General features: G+C 36.7%; 1 protein-coding gene across 3 annotated transcripts; it reads right to left on the bottom strand.

Moving 5' to 3' along the window:
• Positions 1 to 3,782: 3,782 nt before the first annotated feature.
• On the bottom strand, positions 3,783 to 22,369 carry Manea (mannosidase endo-alpha). Of its 3 annotated transcripts, none has more exons than XM_048353815.1 (6): positions 22,303 to 22,367; positions 21,834 to 21,949; positions 17,522 to 18,103; positions 14,016 to 14,125; positions 5,908 to 5,984; positions 3,783 to 4,877 (listed from the first exon to the last, which is right to left on the bottom strand). In XM_048353815.1, the coding sequence occupies exons 3-6, from the start codon at positions 18,063 to 18,065 to the stop codon at positions 4,220 to 4,222; spliced, it is 1,389 nt and encodes a 462-aa protein (XP_048209772.1). In that variant the 5' UTR covers positions 18,066 to 18,103; positions 21,834 to 21,949; positions 22,303 to 22,367; the 3' UTR covers positions 3,783 to 4,219. The 3 variants fall into 3 exon arrangements, with proteins under 3 accessions (XP_048209772.1, XP_048209773.1, XP_048209774.1); XM_048353816.1 differs by having other exon boundaries at positions 21,834 to 21,946; positions 22,303 to 22,365; XM_048353817.1 differs by lacking the exon at positions 21,834 to 21,949 and having other exon boundaries at positions 22,303 to 22,369.
• Between the last annotated feature and the right edge of the window lie 319 nt (positions 22,370 to 22,688).

Here is a 22,688-nt window from a genome sequence, read left to right on the forward strand (position 1 = left end):
TTAATAACAGCAATCTCTGACAACATCGTTCTTCAACAGGAGCAAAATTTGGTCTCACTCTACACAAAACAGTAAGACTCATAAGCCATTGAAATAGAGAACCCACTAAGATCCATACATTGCATATATTATACCACTTTGCATTTTGTTACTTTTTGAATTTAACAAAAGGTTTTTAAAATAACAAGTTGGTACTTCTTTCTTTTACACTCGTGATATTTTTTTAACATAACCTAAACTGTGTTACAAGTTAAATGGCAAAAGCAGCTGTAATGAGTATCCGAGGAAGATTCTGAAAGCATTTCTCTTTTAGAATCAATAAAACTAATAGAGGTAAATTCCTAGTCATCTGTGGGTATCCCTGAGGGATTGGCCCATAACTCCCAGTGGATAGTAACTTTTGATGAAATGTTCAATTCCTTTATATAAAGTAGTATACGATTTGCAGATACATAACATAGATCCCCTGGTAGACTTTAAATCACCTACAGACTATTTATGGATATGTAAAATATCATAAGTGCTACATTAATAGTTTTCACACTGTATTGTTCACAGGATGAGTTTAGTACAGATGTTATTTTTTCTGAAAATGTTTTCAATCCATAGCTAGTTAAATCTGCAGATATGAAACTTACACAAAGGGGTAGTTGAAATTATTTTCTTTTTTAAAGGAGTACCTATGAGAACATATTCCAGTCATTTCTGCTTAGAAAATTCCTCTCTTTTAATGAAGAAAAGATCTGTTTTATCTTCTGTAACAATTTGACTGGCTGTAAGTGACTAGCTGGGGGAATGTGCTGAAAATTTCAACAGAGTTGTGATTATCTATGGCTGTAGTGTGAGAACAAGACAGAGTGGTGGTGCCCTTGGTAAGAGTAGGTTGACCTTGTTTGTATACTTTCCCTTATATCAGAGCTATTTCATAAAAAAAATCATTTTCTGGGGCTGGGAATATGGCCTAGTGGTAAAGTGCTTGCCTTGTATACATGAAACCCTGGGTTTGATTCCTCAGCACCACATATATAGAAAAAAAAAGCAGGAAGTGGAGGTCTGGCTCAAGAGGTAGAGTGCTAGCCTTGAGCAAAAAAAAGCCAGGGACAGTGCTCAGCCCCTGAGTTGGAACCCCAGGACTGGCAAAAAACAAAACAAAACAAAAATCATTTTCTGTTATGGTAAGTTCAAATATACAAAGAATAAGGAAAAATTTTCTTTAATAACTATTTCTCCAGAAACTTAAAATAGTCTTACAAAAGGTCATTAAGTTCAACATACTGATAATTTAACATAAAACAACATAGTGGCAAACTGGGAATAAGAAAAAATCCACAGGTTATATTGCATGCTTATTGGTTATATCAAGATATCATTATAGTGGTTTATTCTTACAATTTCCCCCATAAAATAATCAGACTATTACTAGTTATGATTTTACACAGCCTAATAATCATTCTTTGAGAATTAGTAAATGTTTAATTTATGAATAAGTTTAATGCCAATGCCACTTTCAAAATGATTATTTTACTTCAAACAATTGTGTAAACATAAATTTTAATCTAATGAGCTAGTTTACGATAAATTTCAATGCTACTTTACAACCATGTCTTCCATACTAGAGGTTTATATACATTTCTTGTTACCACTACCCTAATGCTTCTTTTGATAGAATACCTAAGAAATTGGGGCTGGGACATGGCTCGAGGGGTAGAGCAACTGTTTAGCAAGCCCACGGCCCCACAAAAAAAAAGAGAATATTTATGTTAAATAATATAAATTAGACTTTTTACCACAGTTACAAGTACTAACTACAATAACAGTGTATTTTATTAGTTTTTGTTTCTAAAGAGATTCATTTTTAGCATGAAAGTGATCAATTTGTCACAATATGATAGCTACCACAAGTATTTCAATCTGATATCATAAAACTGTGACATTTTCAGATAGGCATAGAGTTTAAAAGTACTGTCTTTCTCTGAAATTACTATAAGCATAAAATACTTTTCCTAATTCTATAATATCTGAAATAGTAAATTTTTCTAGTGCTTTTGGTTAAATAAAAAATCTTTAAAGTATTAAAAATAATCCAATGGTAATTCACCGTTTTACTTTCTTAGCTAATAAGTTTTGATGATATCTTCAATATATATATATATATATATATATATATATATATTTTTTTTTTTTTTGGTACTGATTATTGAGCCCAGGACATTGCACTTTCTGGGCAAGTGCTTTGCCACTGAGCCTCATCCCAGCCCGTCATGATTATTTTTTAAAGAACTGTTCTCTGGGTTATTGAGAAGCAAACTCTACACCATTAATAAAATCTGGAGTTTACCATAGTAAAGTAGAAATACTAAGCATGCAAACCACTTACAATTCTACAAGTAATCGACTTAGCAAACAACCATGCAGTTGCTGCTGTGCATGTAGTAGACCTCCCAACGTAACATGCTTCACAGTAGGCTTAAAAAGCAAGACTACTAAAGACGTTTCAGGCTCACAACAAAATTAAGAATAAGTGAATACATTAAAAATCTAATCATTAGAGGGGAGTTATCCAGAATCAAAACATTATACAATACAGCTTTTGACTGAATCACTGAAAAAGAAATCAAACATATCCAGTATTTTAGGTCCTTTTTTTTTTTTTTTTGGTCTAAAAAAAAAAACAAAAAAAATTTCATCAGTTCTACCAACTGTAAAAAAATCTTATTTCTTTGGGTTCAGAAAGCCATTAGGAATTTGTGCTGCTTTTGAAATGTAAAAATCAGTCTCTATTGTGAAATGCAAACTGTCATCCAGTCTGATTTGCTGGAAGTCACGCCACCAGGATTTCCAAATCTCTCTCACACATTTTCTCTGTTCAGTATTAAGTGTAGAAATGATAAAACTATTATTTTTCATAAAACAAATTGTAGTTATTTTCAAATTTGTAGAAAACTACCAAAGCAGTTGGTAAATCAATCAATAAATAAAACAGAAATAAAAGGGAAAGAAAAATGAGGGTGTAAGATATCATAAGAAATGTACTCACTGCCCTATTATGTAATTGTACCCCTTTTGCAAAACACCTTGTCAACAAAATTTAATGAAGAAAAAAACAAAAAAAGATTGAGGTGGTAGGGATTATTATCAGGCATTCAACCTTTGAACTACATTTTTAAACGTGGCTGATAAAAATAATTTTTAATACCTATGGAGGTATGTATGCCCAGTTAGGATTGGAAGACCTAGTTTGGATAAGAAGTTAGTACTGTCCAAATTGATATTCAGGTTCAATATAATCCCAATTTAAATCTTAGCAGCTATTTTTGGTAGTAACTGGTAAATCTAAAAGTCACATAGAAGCATAAAGAACTGAGACCAGCCAGAACAATCTGGAAAAAAGAAAATTAAAGACAGACATCTGATACTGTTCGATTTAAGATCTGGCATAAAGCTACATTAACCAAGGAAAGTAGATTAATGGAACAAAAGGGAGACTTGTGAAACAAACCGTAATATATGTAATCGTGTGTATGGTGTTTATATTATATGTGTGTATGTATTATATACAATTAAAAAAAAACTGGGCTGGGGATATAGCCTAGTGGCAAGAGTGCCTGCCTCGGATACACGAGGCCCTAGGTTCGATTCCCCAGCACCATATATATGGAAAACGGCCAGAAGGGGCGCTGTGGCTCAGGTGGCAGAGTGCTAGCCTTGAGCGGGAAGAAGCCAGGGACAGTGCTCAGGCCCTGAGTCCAAGGCCCAGGACTGGCCAAAAAAAAAACAAAAAAAAAACTAATTTAAGATGGGTTAGTGACCTCAGTGTGAAGCTAAAACTGTAAAAACAACTAATAGACATGTCAAGTAACACCTCGCCTTAGAAAAGGAACTTTTTCTTAAAGAGAAACCAAATAGTATTGCCATTCAAACAAATTGATCAATTTAAAATTGAATCAATTAAAAAGTAACAATGGTTTGGGGCAAAACTTCTTCACATTAGTATCAAGAACAACAACTAAAAGAAGTTCAGAGTTTTATCAGAACAGAAGTGTCTTGGTAAAAGGCCACTGCTCCTCTACGATAATATTATTTTTAAAGAAACAAGAAAAGTTCACTAAAGATAATAAGTGCATATTCATGTTGACAGGTTTTTAATCTCCATAACTCCAGGCAAATGACCTTTACTGAAATTTAGGTGACCTTTAAGTTATTAAATATACTCAATGCTTTATGAAACAGGAGGCTGATGATCTAATGCATAGGTTCTTCTCTCCTTACTGTACTTTTCAGACCACTTGCGAGTTAGGTCCAGGTAAAGACTGGGCTTGTGGGGCCGGTAATCTAGGTACACTGTATTACTGGTTCTTTTGGGAACAGCTTTTTCAATTTGAGTTCCTTCATGCCACTCATTAAAAGAAGTGATAGAAATTAAGCTGGGCTGGGTCTGAAGTGCAGCACTCAGAGCAACTTCATAATACTTCCCATTGATTCTGTTCCGGGTGTTCTGACTGTTCCATGGACGGATGCTGGTGTCTATGTATCCAGGGCCAACACTTGGGATGAAGAGTAAATTGTACTGATCACAAAAGGATTTTAGGGTAGCCCAATTCTGATGTGATGAGCCATATGTAAAGCCATTTGTGGCAAAATATGTGTAAATTCCATCAAAGCCACCTTGAAGAATATCATTCTTGTGCTTTTCTTCTACTAAAAGTGCAATAAACAATCCGTCATAAGGAGAATTGCGAATGCTCTGAGACCCTGACGTGGTTAACAGATTGGCCCATTTTTCAGGCTTTGTGATATAGGAATCATAGACATAGAACATAGGAAGAACATTTCCGGTCCTCGTCTTGTACCTGTAAAAGGCTGGATGATTTCCATATCTAGAAGACACACAAGGGTAAAGAGTGAAATGAAATGAAATGAAATGAGTGAAATGAAACAGCATCTTTAAACTGCTTATATACTAAAAATTAAAGATGATTAGCACAGTTTAAACATGCTTTTCCTCTTCTTTAGGGGGTTTATCACACACATGTAAAATTAATTTTTTCATTTTACACATTACAAAGTTAACAGACACATTATGAAACAAGATTACTTATCTCATCCTAAGGTTTACAAATGGTGACTAGCACCATAGAAGGTCCATTATTTTCCCCATGAATACATAAACTGCTTTTTCTCTTATCAATAAAAATGTTCCTTTGTTGCTGATAAGTTTCATTCTAAGAGTTTGGTACCCCTTAGAGATTATTACCAGTAAAATGCTTTTAAGAATGAAATTGTACAAATAGATTCCTTCCATTTAAGTCATATTAAACATAAATGAAAATAGAAACTGGCCATTACTATAAAAGCAGTTAGAATTTTATAATCTGAAAGTTCTTTTTAAACAGTTAAAATTCTGTTTATGAAGGTTGTTCAGTTTAAAATACTAACATTGACTCAAGTGTCAGTGGTTCACACTTGTAATCCTCAGTGCTCAAGAGGCAGAAATTTGGAAGATAATAGTTAAAGACAGACTGAGCAGAAAAACTATAAAGACTCCCAGCTTCAAAAACCCAAGCTGGAGTTGTAGCTCCAAGGAAGCCAAGCAAATATTAGGCCCTGAGTTTAAACTCTAACTCAGCAAAAAAAGGCAAAAATATATTACCAACATAAAGAAATCATAAACTACCTCATAAGCAGGCAAAATAGTCAAAACAGGACTCATTCTTCATGCAGAAACTTAATTGCAAGGAATTTCAGAAATATTTCTGAAAATGTGATTATGAAAATATTTTAATTTTATTAAATCTGATTATAAAGCATTCACATCTCTCAAATATCACTTACGTGTATTCTATAGATAATAGTAATTAGCATGGGATCTTATAAGAGTTAATTGTAAACACTGAAGAACATACTTACTTATCTATAATGTATTTTACATTTTCATACATATTTTGATCATCCCGATTGCTATATGGCTCTATGTGAAAAGTTACCTAAAACAAATAAAAAAAGTCAATTAGAGAAAAACTATGAAGTAAAAATAAGCTGCAAGTATGTTTCATATATTTAATAAAGTGACAAATTCAACAACTTAAAAGTAAAGTAGATGTTCACTGAATTAGAAGTTACCAGAGAATTATTGGTAATAGCATTTAGTAGGTGTTTTATCTGCTAAATATTGTGTTAAACACTTTATGTGCACTACCTTAGCCTTGGTTAATCTGCGTATCTGCATGGTATAATGACTACTATAATCTCTAGTTTCTAAATAAATCAATTAAGGGTTAAGATAGGTTCACTAATTTTCCTAGTGTGTTGGAGGCAAATTGCACCCACAACTCAAATGTCTAACCACCATGCACTGCTTCCCTTTATGAAATTATTCCTTATAAAGAGAAATCTTACGTATTTATATTCTATACAAGGGCTGACTACACACTGTGATCCTCCTATCTCTATCTCCAAAGTAGCTGGGTTACAGGCATGAGATACCCTACCTAGCTCCATTTGTTGACTTTTGCTCTTAGTTCCTAAACAACTAGAGTTCAATTCTATGCCTACATGTTCAAATATTTTCCATGTTTTTCTGCAGTAGTTTCAATCTGATCATAGATCCATTTTTCAATTGACTTTTGTAGGATGAGAGAGTGATGTCATTTCAGTCTTCTACATGTGGGGATACAGTTTTCCCAAGGTCACTTTTGGGGCAGACTGTCTTTCCTCCATCACATGATTTTTGGCACCTCTGTCAAAATCAGCTTCCCTGTAGACTGTGGGTTTATTTTCCTGTCTTCTGTTCCATGGCTCTACATGCTGGTTTTCAAATATCCAGTACAAAATTACATTATTCAAAAAGGAAAAAAGGAGAGGCCACAGACAGTGTATCATATTTCAAACAGAGCTGAAAAATCACTTAAACAAAAAATCATATGGCCGCTAATATGTATAAGCATTCAAAGCACAAAACACCAGTACAGTCTATGCAAATAACCAATGCTTAAAAAAATGATAAAAAAAAAACCTATGTTTTGTGCATAAAGCAGAAGGAAACACTACTTGAAAATAAATATATAATTTACTAAAATGCAAGATGACCAGCACCTGAGTTGGTTCTCCATTGCATTCTTGAGCAAAAGAAAGAATTGGCAGTTCTAACACATTTTATTAGGTGTGTAGTCAGGATGTAATGCAATAATGTTGCAAAGTAAACAAGTTGGGAGTTTCTGAGGTTTCCAAGAACAAGTCTGATTCTGACTTCTACAGTTTGTATATTGACTATTTCTCTGTGGGCCCAGCTGTGGATTATGCAAAAGTCAGGTACTTATTTTGTCACACTGGTCCCCAGGAGGAATGAAGCATTACTCTGCTCATGGAAAGGAACAGGCACAGTACCACCTAAACACACAGTATACAAGTTTCCTAACATCTGTAACTAAAACAGGTCATATGGGAAAACCCAGTATCAAGGGGCAGAGAAGGAAGTACTCTCACTCTTTTCAAGAGGGAAGAGGAATCCTTCCTAAAGAGTGACAAACATGTCTATGATGTCTGGTGGGGAGGACGCCATGAGAAGAAGGGATCAGCTTTAATCTTTGTATTCACTACAAAAGCAGCCTATTAACAGTTACAAGTGACACGGAGGTGCTCTAGGGGTATACCTACAAATGTGGAAAGCAAGTCATTAAAACTCCTTTGGAAAATCATGATTTAGTTTTAGTGTTGCTCATTTTCACATCAAAAGTCTATAAGTGATATGCAAAAAAAAAAAAAAAAAAAAACAAAAACACCCTAAACGTTCAAATCTTTTTGGATTCTTGCTTGTTTGTTTACACTTTTTAAAGATTCTAACCTAAAATGATTCTTGAAGTTAATAAATCAAAATTGCATTTACAAAGGATTTAGTGACTAATGCAATTTAAGACATTATGTAATGAAACTTAATGAGCTATAACAAAAGCTTAAATGTAAGACAAATCTATGCCCTAGAAACTGTTCCCAAACAAAAAGAAAAGAATTCAAACAGTAGAAAACAGTTTTGTCTTCAAAAAGTAGAAAGTGTCAAACTGAACGATACAACCATTAGAATATATATAAAATAAACCTGAAAAAGTGAAGAGCTTTTGGGGGTAGTAGAGTAATTAAGCAAATAAATAATCCTTAAACTGGGGTGAAATGGCAGATTATTTCCTTGCTTTGAAGATCAGCAAGATAAAGAGAGATGACACTGATAACACAGAGTGGACTTTGAAAGTTTTAGATGTGGTCCATTATGTAGTCCCAATTTATCAACACAGAAACTAATCTTCTCTTATTTTATAGCTTTGGAAATTGAAGCGACTCTTAGTAAGGTGTTGTTATAAATTAAACACATGAGTGATTATATATGTAAACTCCTTTTTTTTAATCAGTTTTACAATAATATCACAGGAAGATTGCCGGGCTAGGTTTGCCTCCCCTGGCGTGAGGATGCTAGGCTTAATCTCTTATCTGTGCTCCCTTTCTCACCCTCTCTCCTGACTGCCTGACCTGCAGGCAGGCCAGGGTGGAGTGGGGGAGTTAGGGTAGGCCTCAGGTGCACGTAGCCGAACGAGATCCCCTTTTCCTCCCTCCTTACCCAAGAAGGAAGCCAGGCGTACACGGAGTCTCCAGTCTCGGAGAAAGCTTCAAGAGCAATCTGGTTTATTCGGGAGGGGCTCACAGTAATATAGTGATGATGACGAAGATTGAGCATGAGCTGGTGATAGGCTGGCGAGCTTGTCCGTCCAAGAGCAGCTCCCAAGGACCTCCCTCATGGTCTAATGTCACTTCCCCCAGCACTGCCCTCTGGGCAAAGCCCGCGAAAAGGGAGCACACGTGCTTGCTGGCCAAGGTGGGGGATGGTCTCAAAGCTATCCCTTCTGGTTCCAGACCCAGAAGGAAATAGGTGTGGCTCACTTCCACACTGCCCCAGGGCTGGAGGAAGGGCAGCGTCTAGGGAGCGCTCTCATCGCCTTTCCCTGCTTAAGGCCAAGATGAATCCCCAACAGAAGATCTTGTAACTAAAATAATCTTATACTTTGATTGCCACTTTACAGATGAGTGGGCCAAATCTAGACAAAGAGCGAATTAATAAACGATTCCAGAGCTACAGAACTTAGAATAAGTTCTGGTCACATGATCCTGGATCTGCTTTGTCTAGATCTGATTAGTTCATATGTTTGAAGTTTGGTTGAAGTGTGGCAATATGAGAGGGGGAGGGAACCTGTGAAAGTTGGGACTGACTGGGAGGTCCCAAGGTTTTGCTGAGTGCTGTCCTTTATTAAGGTCTTTCTCACACAACTTCCTAAGTTTTCAATGGAGAGTTGTTATGAAAGAAGCATGCCTGGCTGATCTCCTTGTGGGCTTATTGTTTGGTCAAGAGACCTGTCTTACATATCCAGTCCTATAACACTGATGTTGTATGCCAGTAGGTCTTCACCAGAAACTACAGGAAGCCAACACCATTGACCTGGTCTAGCAGAATGGTGAGGCAAACACATCTTTCTTCTTTTATAAAGGTATCTGCCTCAGTTATTCACTAATGAAAAACTGAAAACAATATTATAAAGGATTTATGTTTCTATATTACACAGAGTTCTTCCCAAGAGTCTAGGACAAAATGCTCCTTGAAGATTTTGGAGATTAGTAATTTATCAAGTTTCTAAGTTTTCAGATTGGTAGATATAAAATCTAAGACAACAACACAATAACTAGGTGTTAAGCTATTTGCCCCACACACTATCTACAAAGAGCTCTCAGTAGATTACCTTTTTTAACCTCCTTAATGTACTGTAATAGCCAGTTTCTTTAGCTCCCATCTCAGAGCATTATCACAAGGCTTGGACAGCACAGTGGCCTGTAGATCTATTTTGTGGAAAATAAATCAATCACTTATCCACTCTCAGTCCTGGCACTAGAACCTGGAGACTTGCCTATTTACTAATTCCAAATGCCAATGAGAACTCACTGAATGGCCCCGAGGGAAATAGCGGATGAAAGCTCTAGTCAATGAGATAACTTGAGATAAATTGTGTTAAGTTTTCATTAGAACTGGAGATATAATCCAGTAATGGAACACTTGCCTAGAATATGTACTGCCCTGGGTTTGATCCATTCAAATTATTTTTTTAATCTTAATGATTATGGGCATGATGTAATGGTTTATGACTGTAATACTAGATACAAGGGAGAGGTGATGGGAAGATCATAGCTGACTATAGTCAGTGTGGGAAAAAGTTAGCAAAATGCTATCAGTCTAAGCGAAGTGGTACATACTTCTATTCCCAGCTACACAGGAAACAGATACAAGAGAATCAGGGACTGAGGCCAACCCTGGATACCAAGGGAAATCATATTTGAAAAATAAAGTAAAAATGTTTGGACCACTGATCCAGTGTATGCTTAGCAAGCACATGACTTGGAATTCAAATCCAAGTACTACTGTCCCCCCCCGCCCCGCCCCCAAATGTCATGATTTTGAACTAGAAATATGAGGTAACTATAGAATAGTATAAAGTATTTAATGAGTTAGTTTTAAAAGAAAAATGAAAACAAAAGTTAGAAAATTAAAATGTAAAGAAAACTGCAGTTAGTTCAATAGTTCAATATATATATTTATAAAAATTTGAAATGAACTATTTCAAGTGATTATCCTTTTTGGTTCTTTCTTGCTTTTCCTTTGTTATGCTGGGGGGCAGAACATACCAGGTTATTGCACATGTGAGGCAAGTGCTATATCACTGAACTCCATTCTCCTTGTGTCACTTCTCACAGAGCTCCTTTCCAATAGTGGACAAACCAGATCTCTCCCTAATAGAATACCTAAACTAGAAGTAACAGAAAGTGCAAAAAGCCTACCTATTTCTAAAAGTGATACTACTGTGAGAACTCAAAGTAAATGGTCACTATTAACAGGTACTCTAATTCAGTTTTCATCAAGATTTGGCAAGATAATACAATGAACAAGAATACATTTGCCAGGTAAACTGGCTCAGAGCTATATATGTCTCAGGATTTGGGAGGTGGTGATTAGGGTACCAGGTTACAGGTTACAGGTCAGTCTAGGCATAAAAATTCCTGAGACTCAGTCTCAACCAGTGCTGGCCTCAGTGCCATCCAACTATCCAACCTGTAGTGAAGTGCGGCAGTGCACTCCTGTTATCCCCGAAGACTAGGGGAAGCATGAGCAGAGGGACAGAAACCCAGGCCAGCCCAGGCATAAAGTAAGACTCTACCTCGAAGAAACTCAAATAGTGCAATTCCTTAAAAAGGCAAAATCAAAGTTCAGCAAAATAATACACCAGGAAATTAAAAAGGGGTACTAGAAAGGGTTGGAATGGGGTCAAGAGGAAAGAGATGGACAAATAAAGATGAGAAGAGGGAGAATGCAGTCAAGAATCCAATGTATATCCTACAAAATTAAGAAGAGTGAGGGAAGGAGAGTATAGGTGAGGGTTGGATGAGAATGTTGGAAGGGGTGGCAGTGACCAAGATATATTGTATTCATAAACTGCGTTTGTTAAATGCCCCCCAAACAACAATAACCACAAAGGATATCTCTTTCAAAATTGAAAAAATAAAATAATTCAAAACAGGGGCTGGAGGTGTGGCTCGAGTGGTAATGTATGTGCCTTATAATGTAGAGACCATGAGTTCATTCCCTAGCACTACCAAAAATACAAACCAACTGAATAAACAAGATTAAACTTTAGGCCATGCATGGTGGTATAGACTGGTAATGCCATCACTCAGAGGGCAAGGCAATGAAACCAAGCATTTAAAACTGGCCTGGGCAATAGTCTATGCTCTGTAGAGAGATCCTGATTAAAAAAAAAAAAAACCCAAAACAAAAACTAAGCAATCAAAGACCAAAACAATAATCTTAAAACAATTGACATATTTAAAATAAAACTTACTGGAAATGAAATATGACTGCATAGGACACAGAACAGAGTGAATAATGCCCGAGGAAAAAGAGTATCAAGAAGAAAAAAAATCATCAATAATCTTTCTTTTTATAGCTGATTTTAAATTCTTCTTGAACTGCAAATTAAATTTCCACATGAAGTATATGGTTATTGGACTATGCATTATACTTCATTGATTTCCTTTTCCATACTAAAGCTAATGGCATATATTATTTTGATTTCTGCTATTTCATAGCATATTTTGTTTTCTGGAAAGACACATTATTTCCCCATTAGCAAACATTTTTAGGAAGCCTTACTTTATTCTAACTTAGCCCACCGAATTCTGTGTTTAAAATCTCATTGAAAATGTTAAACTAGGATTATTACAGCAAGTTTTATATAAAAGAAATAAATGCTTGGCTTTTCATTAAATTAGGTGTACACAGGGGTTTCATTGTCCAACTTCCATATATGCATACAACATATTTTGATCAAATAGCCTTTCAGCAATTCTCAATCTTCCTATCTAATTCATATTCCATTTACGTCAATATAATGTTAAAGATTTCCTTCTGTATCTATTGATGTTATTTTCTGTGTACTTGTTTCAATGCTTTTCTGCAATTTAGGAACCCAAATATATTGAGTATATTTGGTTGCCCTTCTGAACTCATAGTTCTAATAGTGTTCAGATAATTGATTTTGTGAGCTTTGCAAGTATTTGCAAAGGATGATAATCTTATTTTGATTTTTTTCTATATTTTTAGTCAAAATGATGTTGTTTCCATCTTTACAGCAATACTAAATAATACCTGTGATGCATGCATTATTATTATTATTTATTATTATTATTTTTATAAAGCATGTTCTTTTTTTTTGCTGGACCTGAGGCTTGAACTCTAGACTTGGGTGCTGTCCCTGAGCTCCTTTTGCTCAAGATTAGCACTCTATCCCACGAACCATAGGGCCACTTCCGTTTATTTCTGTGATTTAATTGGAGACAAGAGGCTCATAGACTTTCCTGATTGGGCTCACTTTGAACTGTGATCCTCAGATCTCAGGCCTCCTGAGTAGCTAGGATTACAGGCATGAGCCACTTGTGGCCTGCTTATTTAAATATTTTAAAGTTTAAACAAATTTATCTTTCTGTCTAGATTATTATTACTTTTTTCATTTATCCCTCTCCCCTTGGCCACACACCCTCTGTGGCAAGTATCCATTTTCTGTTGCTTGTTTTGTTGGCTTTTACTTTGACTTTCTAAGGAATTAAGAATTCTCCAGTGAGTCTACAATATTTCATTTGTAAACACATACCACCCATGTTTACTTACAGATTTATAGGCAAATGTCCTCGAAAAACATACTCTGTAAGTATAAATTTTACAAACTTATTAAGATTAATGCTACTAGCTACACATAACCCATTTTTGAAATGTCCTTGAATTTTAAAAACAAGGTGTATTTTTTTGTTTTCATATAAACATTTTGCTCCAACCATCATTTAAATCCCTTCAACTATCATTCATATTTGGTTAAAGGTTAAACTTTATGAAAAAAAGGAATAAAGTCTTATCATTGAGAAAATTACCCCTCATTTCTGATATATCTTAATATATGATCTTACAATTTTCTTCAGATTTCAACATATTGAATGTAAACTGGCATGTGAATGAATATCAAGGAAATCAGAATATTTCAAAAAATATAAGAGCAGCAGTTTATTTTCCAGATACTTTATAAAGATTGAAAGGTATATGGTATAGCACTACTCAGTCGACCCTTGGCATCTAAGATGTTTAGAAATATTCACAAATTTTGCACTGCCAACACAAAGGAACCCATCAATCCCCTTTCTTCTTGCCAAAATAAGCAATAAATAAAATAGAAAAACTGTAAGGGGGCTTGAAAATACCATTATTTGGACAAGTTTTGAAATTCAAGTTATAGAAACTTTATGAAGCAGTAATATTGTAAAAATATTCTCTCATTGACTTCACACTCAACAAATTTTTAATTAAAATTATCATTTCAAAAAGTAGTCCCTTTTCTTATCTGAAAATGTTAAAACTACATATAGTTTGAAAATAAATTTAGTACCTTCAGATTATATTTATGAGCTTTATCCAATATAGTTGGTACCAACATGTCAGTAGGTTCTCCATTCTCATCTTTTGAATCTGGTGGGTACCAAGACAGGGCTAATACACCTAGTAAAAAGAGAAAGAGGGAGATATGAGTAATGACAACTGCATGTATTCTACAAAAAGGTAAAATGTTTAACAAATTCATAAAAGAAAAATGTGCAAGGGCTTATGTCAGAATGCATAAGGGTGTTTAATTACCCTCCCTCCCTCCCTTCTTCCTTCCTTTCTTTCTTCCCTCCTTCCTTTAAAAGGCTTGGACTAAGGGCCTGAGCACTGTCCCTGACTTATTTTTGCTCAAGGCAAGCACTCTACCTCTTAAACCACAGCACCACTTCTGGCTTTTTTCTGTTTATGTGGTGCTGAGGAATCCAACCTAGGGCTTCCAACCTACAGCTTCCTGCATGCTAGGCCAGAACTCTACCATTAAGCCACATTCCCAGCCTGCTTGATTACCACTCTTTAATCCAAATTTATTTATTGTCAAGAAGATCTTTTTCATACACTGTACTTCATGTTAGAATAAGCTTTAGCATTACAGGAAAACAGCTCAGACATTAGAGTTCTTATACATAACACATATATTTATTATAACTGATAAGCAGATACTAATACATTAACTAAAGACAGTTTACATTAGGTTTAATTTAGTTTACCCTAGGGTTCACCTGTAATATTGTAAGTTCTATATATTTTGACAAATGTATATAAAGCTTCATTTGCCAACCCCTAGAGCATTAGACCTATTAGTTTTATTGTAAACACTTTATATTCTACCTGGTAAATCATATTCTCTTTGCTCTTGACCCTAAGCAGTAACTGGTATCTTTTTTCTTTTTCTTTTTTTTTTTTTTTGGCCAGTCCTGGGGCTTGGACTCAGGGCCTGAGCACTGTCCCTGGCTTCTTTTTGCTCAAGGCTAGCACTCTGCCACTTGAGCCACAGCACCACTTCTGGCCATTTTCTGTATATGTGGTGCTGGGGAATTGAACCCAGGGCCTCATGTATATGAGGCAAGCACTCTTGCCACTAGGTCATATCCCCAGCCCCAGTAACTGGTATCTTTTTAAAACTTCATTGTAAGAGTGATGTACAGAGGTGTTACAATTACACAAGGTAATGAGTACATTTCTTGTTGATTACCCCAAGAACTGATCTTTTACTAAGTTTGACTTTTCCACAGTGTTATACAATGGGAATCATAAAGAATATAGCTTTCCCCCTACCGACTTCATTCACTTTGTAATTTTCATCATAGGTTCTTCGTGTCTTTATTGACTGCTCTTATTACTGTTCATACTTGACTTTGGAATATTTCTAAAGATTCTCTAAAGACTTAAGTTCTCATTCTTGTACAAATAACTATTTTTTAAGAGAAAACTTGAAAGAAGCAAAATAACTGCAGTTTTTTATTATAGCACCTTTTATTTCAGTACTGATAAATTACTAAATAAGCAGTAGAAACATCGGTCTGCACAGAAACCATAACTGGAGATACACTATAACCAACTAATTTGAACCTTCAAATATAAAGAAATGGGAAACCATTAGAAAAATTTCTTAATCAACCGACTTCTTAATCAACAATTTCTTAATTTCATAACCAATTTCTTAATCTTATCCAATTACTTAATCAGCATACTCCTGAGCATGGAGAGAGAAACAGTAATGATGCTTAAAGAGAAGTATTTATGAATTAGCAAGTAGAGGGCTAGAATCCTGTTTTAAATTTAAATTCAATTTACAATGCAAAGTATAAAGCATTTCCACCTACAGAACAAGAACAGACTTTCATTAAACACAAAAGCAGATGTCTGTGTCTTCTATCTACTGAAAATGAAAATAGAAAAAAAAATGTAGCAAAGAATTTTAAATATATATACTAGAAAGGACTTTCAATAAAGCTGTAGTTAGCTAAGAAGGGAGTCGTAATCTTGACAAGATAGGGATAAAGGTGTCAGAAGAAAATTGATCAAACTTTAGAGTTGCCTATTAGCCATTTTTCATATCAATGAAATTTGACAATAATGGCCTATAAAGAAATGGTGAAAAAAAAACAGTAAAAGAATAGTACACAACAGAAAGGTTATGTCATGAAGAACATGAAAATTACAACCAAAGCATTCTTCCATGAAATTAAAACAGAACAAGATCTGTGTTTCTAATGACAGTGGAATAATTTCTAAAATGGCTGGCATAATAGCAAACCATTACCTTTCAAAACAATGATGATTATTAAATAAATCATGAGAATAAGAAATTTCTTAAAGCCAAAGAGTTAAAGAGTAAAGAATGTTTGGACAAAATGAAGAGGGAATAATAATAAGTACTGGACCATTTTGATGGACCTCATCAGTTCTCACTTCTCATGACTTAAGGTCAAGCTAACCTCTCTCCGCTCTGCTTCTTTATTACCTATAAAACCGTTTTTATTTGAAGGATATATCCAAAGTATGAGATTAAAAAAAACTCCATTATAGACTGCTGATTAATATTTGTTAGTTCATTTTTTAAACAGGCTAGCTGTTTTTCCCTCACACTTTGCCCTCCTCCACCAATCACAGCCTTTCTTCTATATACATGATTTTTCCCCCCTAAAATGGAAATCAAAGCAAAAAAAGTATTAGAATGGTTTGCTAGTATTTCATTTATTCTTCCCTCTTTTCCTCCAGCCTCATTACACCCTAACTCATGATCGGAATTTGACACACAAATTAATCTTAAAAAATGCTGCTGCTCATTTAACTAAACGTTTTGCCAGTGTACAACAAGCACATATGAGTAGCAATGTCTACATTCAAAACAAGAATGCTTTTAATCCCCAAAGTACTACTGAATAACTTCCAAATTACCTTATTCTCTTAATATTAAACAGCTCAACCTTTAACTTTTTCACAGAAAAGGAAACCAGGAGAATGTTTATTGTTCTTTCTTAGGGTGACTGTATTTCAGTTTTATTCATGGTATCAATTTGTAAATTCCACATATCTAATTCTAACCCCATAGTATAATTTACCCTGGTAGTGACTTTTGGACTGGGGTACTCATGGTGTTTTATGAACATACAAGGTTGGGAAATGTATTACTGTTCACTGCTATGACAATACACCTAACAGAGACATAAGATTATTCAAGAATAAAAATGACTGTATATAGTTAATCACATAGATGCATTTCAAAATAATATGCTAAGCAAAATAAGACAACATATAATTTCTATTACTGTGAAATAACAGAACAGTCACAACACCTCTAAAGTAATAGAAATCAGATTTATAGGCTTCCTGAGAGGGAGTAAGAACTACAGGTGAATAAAGCAATCATGATGAAACTTTTTAGACTATAGATTATTTTACTTCTTAGATGGGAAGTAGAAGAGTTCTTACATTATAAATTCATAAATAACAAAACAGTACTTATATTCACATACATGTGCATGTACACAGTGAAAATAAAATACTTACCAATTGAAGCTGCATGCATTTGTCTCATGTGAGTTTCTATGACTAAGGGATCGCGGGAGCTGTAACTTCCCAGCTCAGGATAAAAGCTAGCACCAATGTCATCTGGAGGGTTGTGTCTCCCTTGTGGGTAATTCTTAGCAATTCTAGGGTCCCAATGCTCCAAGACTGGATGATTCCAATGTATATATTTACCATCAAATTGTGGATTCCCATACCAACTATAATAAAATACATGTAAGAAGTAATTTAGTGGTGGTAATTCTTCCGTGTTAAGTTCAGAAGCTTTAGAAGGTTTCATAGTGATTTCCACAGTTTTTAAATTCTTAGTGTTTGATTCACTATTGGTTCTCTCATTCCTTTGTATGTCAAAATTTTTACCCAAACGAATACTTCGTTGATGAAGTTCAGGAAGCAGATCAAGTCCAAAAGGAGCTCCAAAGGCAGCTGTGTTTGGCCTCAGTGTCTTTAAACCCATCATCAGAGAGAAAATAAATAGTATAAAAAGTGACAAAATGATGCAAGTCCTTCTCCGGAATTTTGCCATGATGACATGCTTTAACCTCCAAAGTAGTAAATGTTTTACTGTAATTTTTGAAGAAAAAAATCATTAGTAAGTGGTATTTTCCAATATATTTTAAGGAGAAACTAAACTTTAGTCATTTGATTACAAATTAAGAAAATATAAACGTATGTACATACAAAAATATATAGACATATACACATACAAACATAAAACATGAGTAGTCAAACATACGCATATCGAATGGCAGTAGTGATTTGGAAATATCACCATGTGGCCATCAATTACATCTAGCTAGATAAGAAATTTTAGGAATTTTACCTTTAAAATTGAGATATATTTTGTATCAGGTGAAGAAATACAGTAAAGGAATATGTGTGTGTGTGTGTGTGTGTGTGTGTGTGCTGATACTGAGGCTTAACTAAAGACCTTGTGCTCTTGCTTGACTTGTTCACTCAAGGTTGGGCTCTACCACTTGAGCCACTCCTCTACTTCCAGCAATTTGGTGAGTAACTGGAGATAATAATATTTCAGCTTTATCTGCCCTGTCTGACTTCAAATCTTGATCCTCAGATCTCAGCCTTGAGTAGCCAGCATGAACAAGCATGAGCAAGTCATCCCCAACACTGTAAAGGAATGTACATAGATTGAAATTTTCTAAATCTAAAATTCATAAATCATAGCTAATAAAAGGCAGTATGAATACATAAAAGTCCCTTCATAAAATGGATTTTTTATTACCTTTAAGTAGTTGTACCAAAGAGGTGCCATTTAATAAAGCAGGTTATGAATACAATGCATCTCAATCAGTCAGTGTTAACCATTCAATATTCTCATTCCCCTTCCACCCACCCCTTCCCTTACTGTTCTAATTTTGTGGGATTTTCAAGACTTTTTAAAAACTAAAATAATGATATAATAAACGGGAAAAGTTACACATCTTAAATGTGACTTAGAAATGAAATAAAATGCTTTTTATGTACATTTGAAAACAGAAGAAATATTCAAAAGTTAGATACTGGAGCAACAATCAGATGCTACAGTCTAAATGTGTGTCCCCAAATTCATACGTTAGACGTTTAATACCTTAGTCAATAGTGTTACAATAGAGATCTCAATGGGAGGTGTTTAAATCTGTTGAATCCATCCATCATGAGTAAATTAATGCTGAGATTAAAAAAAAGGGGGGTTGACAGACTAGGTTTGTTCTCTTCTGCTATTTCCTGTGGGGAATCTTGGAAGTGGAGAGAAGACTTCACAAAACAGTGGATCCTACCAATATACATAAGAGGAAATATACTTAAAACATTAGTAGCTATCTCTCGGCAAGAATATCCTAACAATATTTATTTCTGTCTTCAAAAAAATTAGAAGGAATTTAAAAGGAAGAAAAATTTGTTTAGTATCAGTATTTTAAGGAAATGAATGATAATAACAAATGCTGAAGACTCATGGAAAATGAAAAAAGAAACTACTGTATATAGAAGTTACTAAAAATATTGATTTGGTGTGGTGTGTAGGTTAGGGCAAGGTCTCACTTGGTGAAAGTCAGAAAGAATAATAATTTAATTAAAAAGTAAATACCAGGGGAGGTGGGGAATAGGAAGAAAATGAAGAAGAAAAAGGGGAAGAAAAGGAAGGAAAGGAAAAAAGAAACATACAAATGGAAGTATAACAAAGTTTAATATGAAATTATTATATTGAGCCAGCTGAGAGATATAGAATAGTGTGATGTCAGTTATTTAAGCAGTATTTTTCTGCTATCATGGAACTCAGAAAGTCCCTCATGGGACTGCCTTTTTAATATTGTTTCCTTCTAACTTTACTCTGAATTAAGTCACAAGAGATAAATATAGGAAAAGACATCTGGAACTTTCAGAATCAGTTTCTGTACAGGTCCACACCCATTTCACTATAAACATATACATACTTTGCTTAACAGAAGTTCAATCGGGGACCACTTAAAATTCTACTTTAAACAAGACAAACATTCTTCAGGCCATTTTGCAGGTGATGAAACTGAGCAGTCACTTTCTCAATGTTTAGGCTAATAAAAGAACAAAGTAATCTAGGCAGAGGTGAAGAAACTAGCCATGACACAGTAAGTCAGGCTCTCAACTTTGTGCCCCCATCCTATTCTGCCTTCCTACAAGACCTTAGAGACATGAAGTTTACTCAATACAACACAGTAAATTCTGTGACATGGATGGAAACTGCTGAGGCTCAGTCATATTTACACATCAGCAGTGGTCAACTGTTACCTCCTCTAGGACCTGTGGCCTACACTTATGACAGCTTATTTTATTTTCTGTTCATGCACTCACCATTCAGGGGAATAATACCAACAGCTTTTGGAAATGTGTTATGCATAGTGAATGAAAATCTACATTTCCCACAATTACACCATTTTCTTGAGGTTAGGTAGGTATAGCACCATAAGAGCAATATACTGTCATGAAAGTGATCTACATACATCCAGTTATGATCACCAATACCTGGATTATCTTAAACTTTTGTTTAAGGCTACTGCCTAGATACTGTAATATCATCCCAATTGCATTTGTCTTTATACTTATTACTATTTTTATAACTTTATATTTTAATATATTATTTCTATTATCTTTAGTTGTGCTAAAGGGTTTCAATATCAGTTTATGAGTGTAATGTGTCTTGATCAATGCTACCCTGTCCATAGTTCTCCCCCATTACATTTGTGTGTGTGTGGGGGGGTCTGTTCTAAGGTTTAAACTCAAGGCCTGAGTATGCTGTCCCTAAGATTTTTTTGCTCAAGGTTAACACTCTACTACTTGACATACAGCGAGCTCCGTATCTGGTTTTTTTAGTGTTTAATTGGAGATAAGACTGACATGTACTTTCCTGCCCCTGCTGGCTTTGAACCTGGATCTTCAAGATCTCCACCTTGAATAGCACGGGTGACAGGCTTGAGCCACCAACTTCAGGCTCCAGTTTTAAAGTCACATAAATAAACCCTCTCCTCCATGCTCTATTACAACACTTTCATTTTCTCCTAACATTTATCAGCAGGGTCTTGGCTTGGTAAACTGGATACTGTATTGTAACTGCCTTTACTTGGAGTGGTTTCCCCAGAAAGGGGAAAAATACTAGTCCTGCTCTGCTGAACTGGGAGTCTTAGCTGAAGTCTACAAAACTGGGCTCAGCACTTGGACTGGTGGATGGAAGACCACATGGGGAAAGGGTTGGGGCAGGGTGGGGTGGGGTAAGGAGTGGGATGGGTAGGGGTAAGGTGAGACTGGGGTAAGGGAAAGGGATGGTATAGGTAGGGAGGGCAGGACGGGAGGGGGGGGATAAGTAGAGTTAGGGCAGGGTAGGGGTAGGGTTAGGGGTGGAGTAGGGGTGGGGTGTGATGGGTAGGGTGAAGGTAGGTGGGACTGGGTACTAGGAGGGATGGGGTAGATAGGGGTGGAGCATGGTGGGATAAGGAGTGGGGTGTGTGAAGTAGGGGTAAGGTAGGACTGGGGTACGGGGTGGGATAGGGTAGGTAGGGGGGGTAGGGGTAAGGTGGGTCTGGGGTAGGGGTTAGGATGGGTGAAGTAGGAGAAGGAGGGGTAAGATGGGGCTGGGATATAGGGTAGGTAGGGGTAAGGTGCGGCTGGGGTATGGGGTGGGATGGGGTAGGTAGGGTGGAATAGAAGTAAGGTGGGGCTGGTGTATGGGGTAGGATGGGGTAGGTAGGGGTGGGGCAGGGTGAAGTGGCCTCTGCCCTCCTGTAGTCTGTCCTGAAGCCCTCAGAAGCAGGCCAGGGCAACCTACCTCAGCACCCAGGCCCCTAGGCCGTGCTCCAGTTGTCTCAAGTGCCGGACTCAACTTTGGGGTTCGAAGGCAAGGCGCCCCCAAACGCTTCCATCTGTCCGGATATTTAGAACCTGCTAAAGGGACCGAGGGAAAGTGAGGACAGGAGGTTCGGCTCTGAAGCTGGGGCCCGGGGTAAGTGCGTTGGTTCGAGCAGAACAACCGGCATTAAAACTACCTAGGCCAAAACCAGGGGTGGAAGGGGACAGCAGAGGGACCGAGCGCGGGCGGGGGGAGGGGGGACGAGAGGGGGACGGCGAGCTCCGCGGCTTCGGTCGACTGCCCAGGAGTGCAGGGTCAAAGGGCGCCCGCGAGAGCTCGCGAGCACCCGCGGAGCACACTGGCAGGCGGGCGAGTGCGCAGGCGCGGGCGGGGGACTCGGTGCCCACCGCAGACGCACCCTCAATTCCACAACCCTGAAGCTACTCACCGGGGTCAGAGGTCGGAGGTTGGGGGTTGGCCACGGACAGGGACTCGAGCTTATAGAAGGACGCAAAGCACCGACTGTTCCTCCACCGCGGGATTGGCAGCCCCGCCCCTCGTGAGGCGCGCGCAGGGCGTTCGGGGAGTCCGGGGGCGGGGCATGCGGGGGCGGGACCAGAATAGTCGGGTGTGAGCAGAGCGTTGGGGCGTGGCTTATGGCGGGGCGTGGTTTTGAGGGGCGGAGCCTAGAGTCCCTCTGTGAGTGGCGATACCAGTTGAGAAGAGGGGTCAAGTCACTTTGTGGTCTCATTATCTTTCTCCTTCGAATTTGTCTTCCAAGACGCCTCTGAGAAGTCATAATAAGAGGAAGGCGTTTTGTGTCTTTTCCGTTTT

The sequence above is a fragment of the Perognathus longimembris genome, chromosome 9, assembly GCF_023159225.1.
Source record: "Perognathus longimembris pacificus isolate PPM17 chromosome 9, ASM2315922v1, whole genome shotgun sequence".
Taxonomy (NCBI): domain Eukaryota; kingdom Metazoa; phylum Chordata; class Mammalia; order Rodentia; family Heteromyidae; genus Perognathus; species Perognathus longimembris.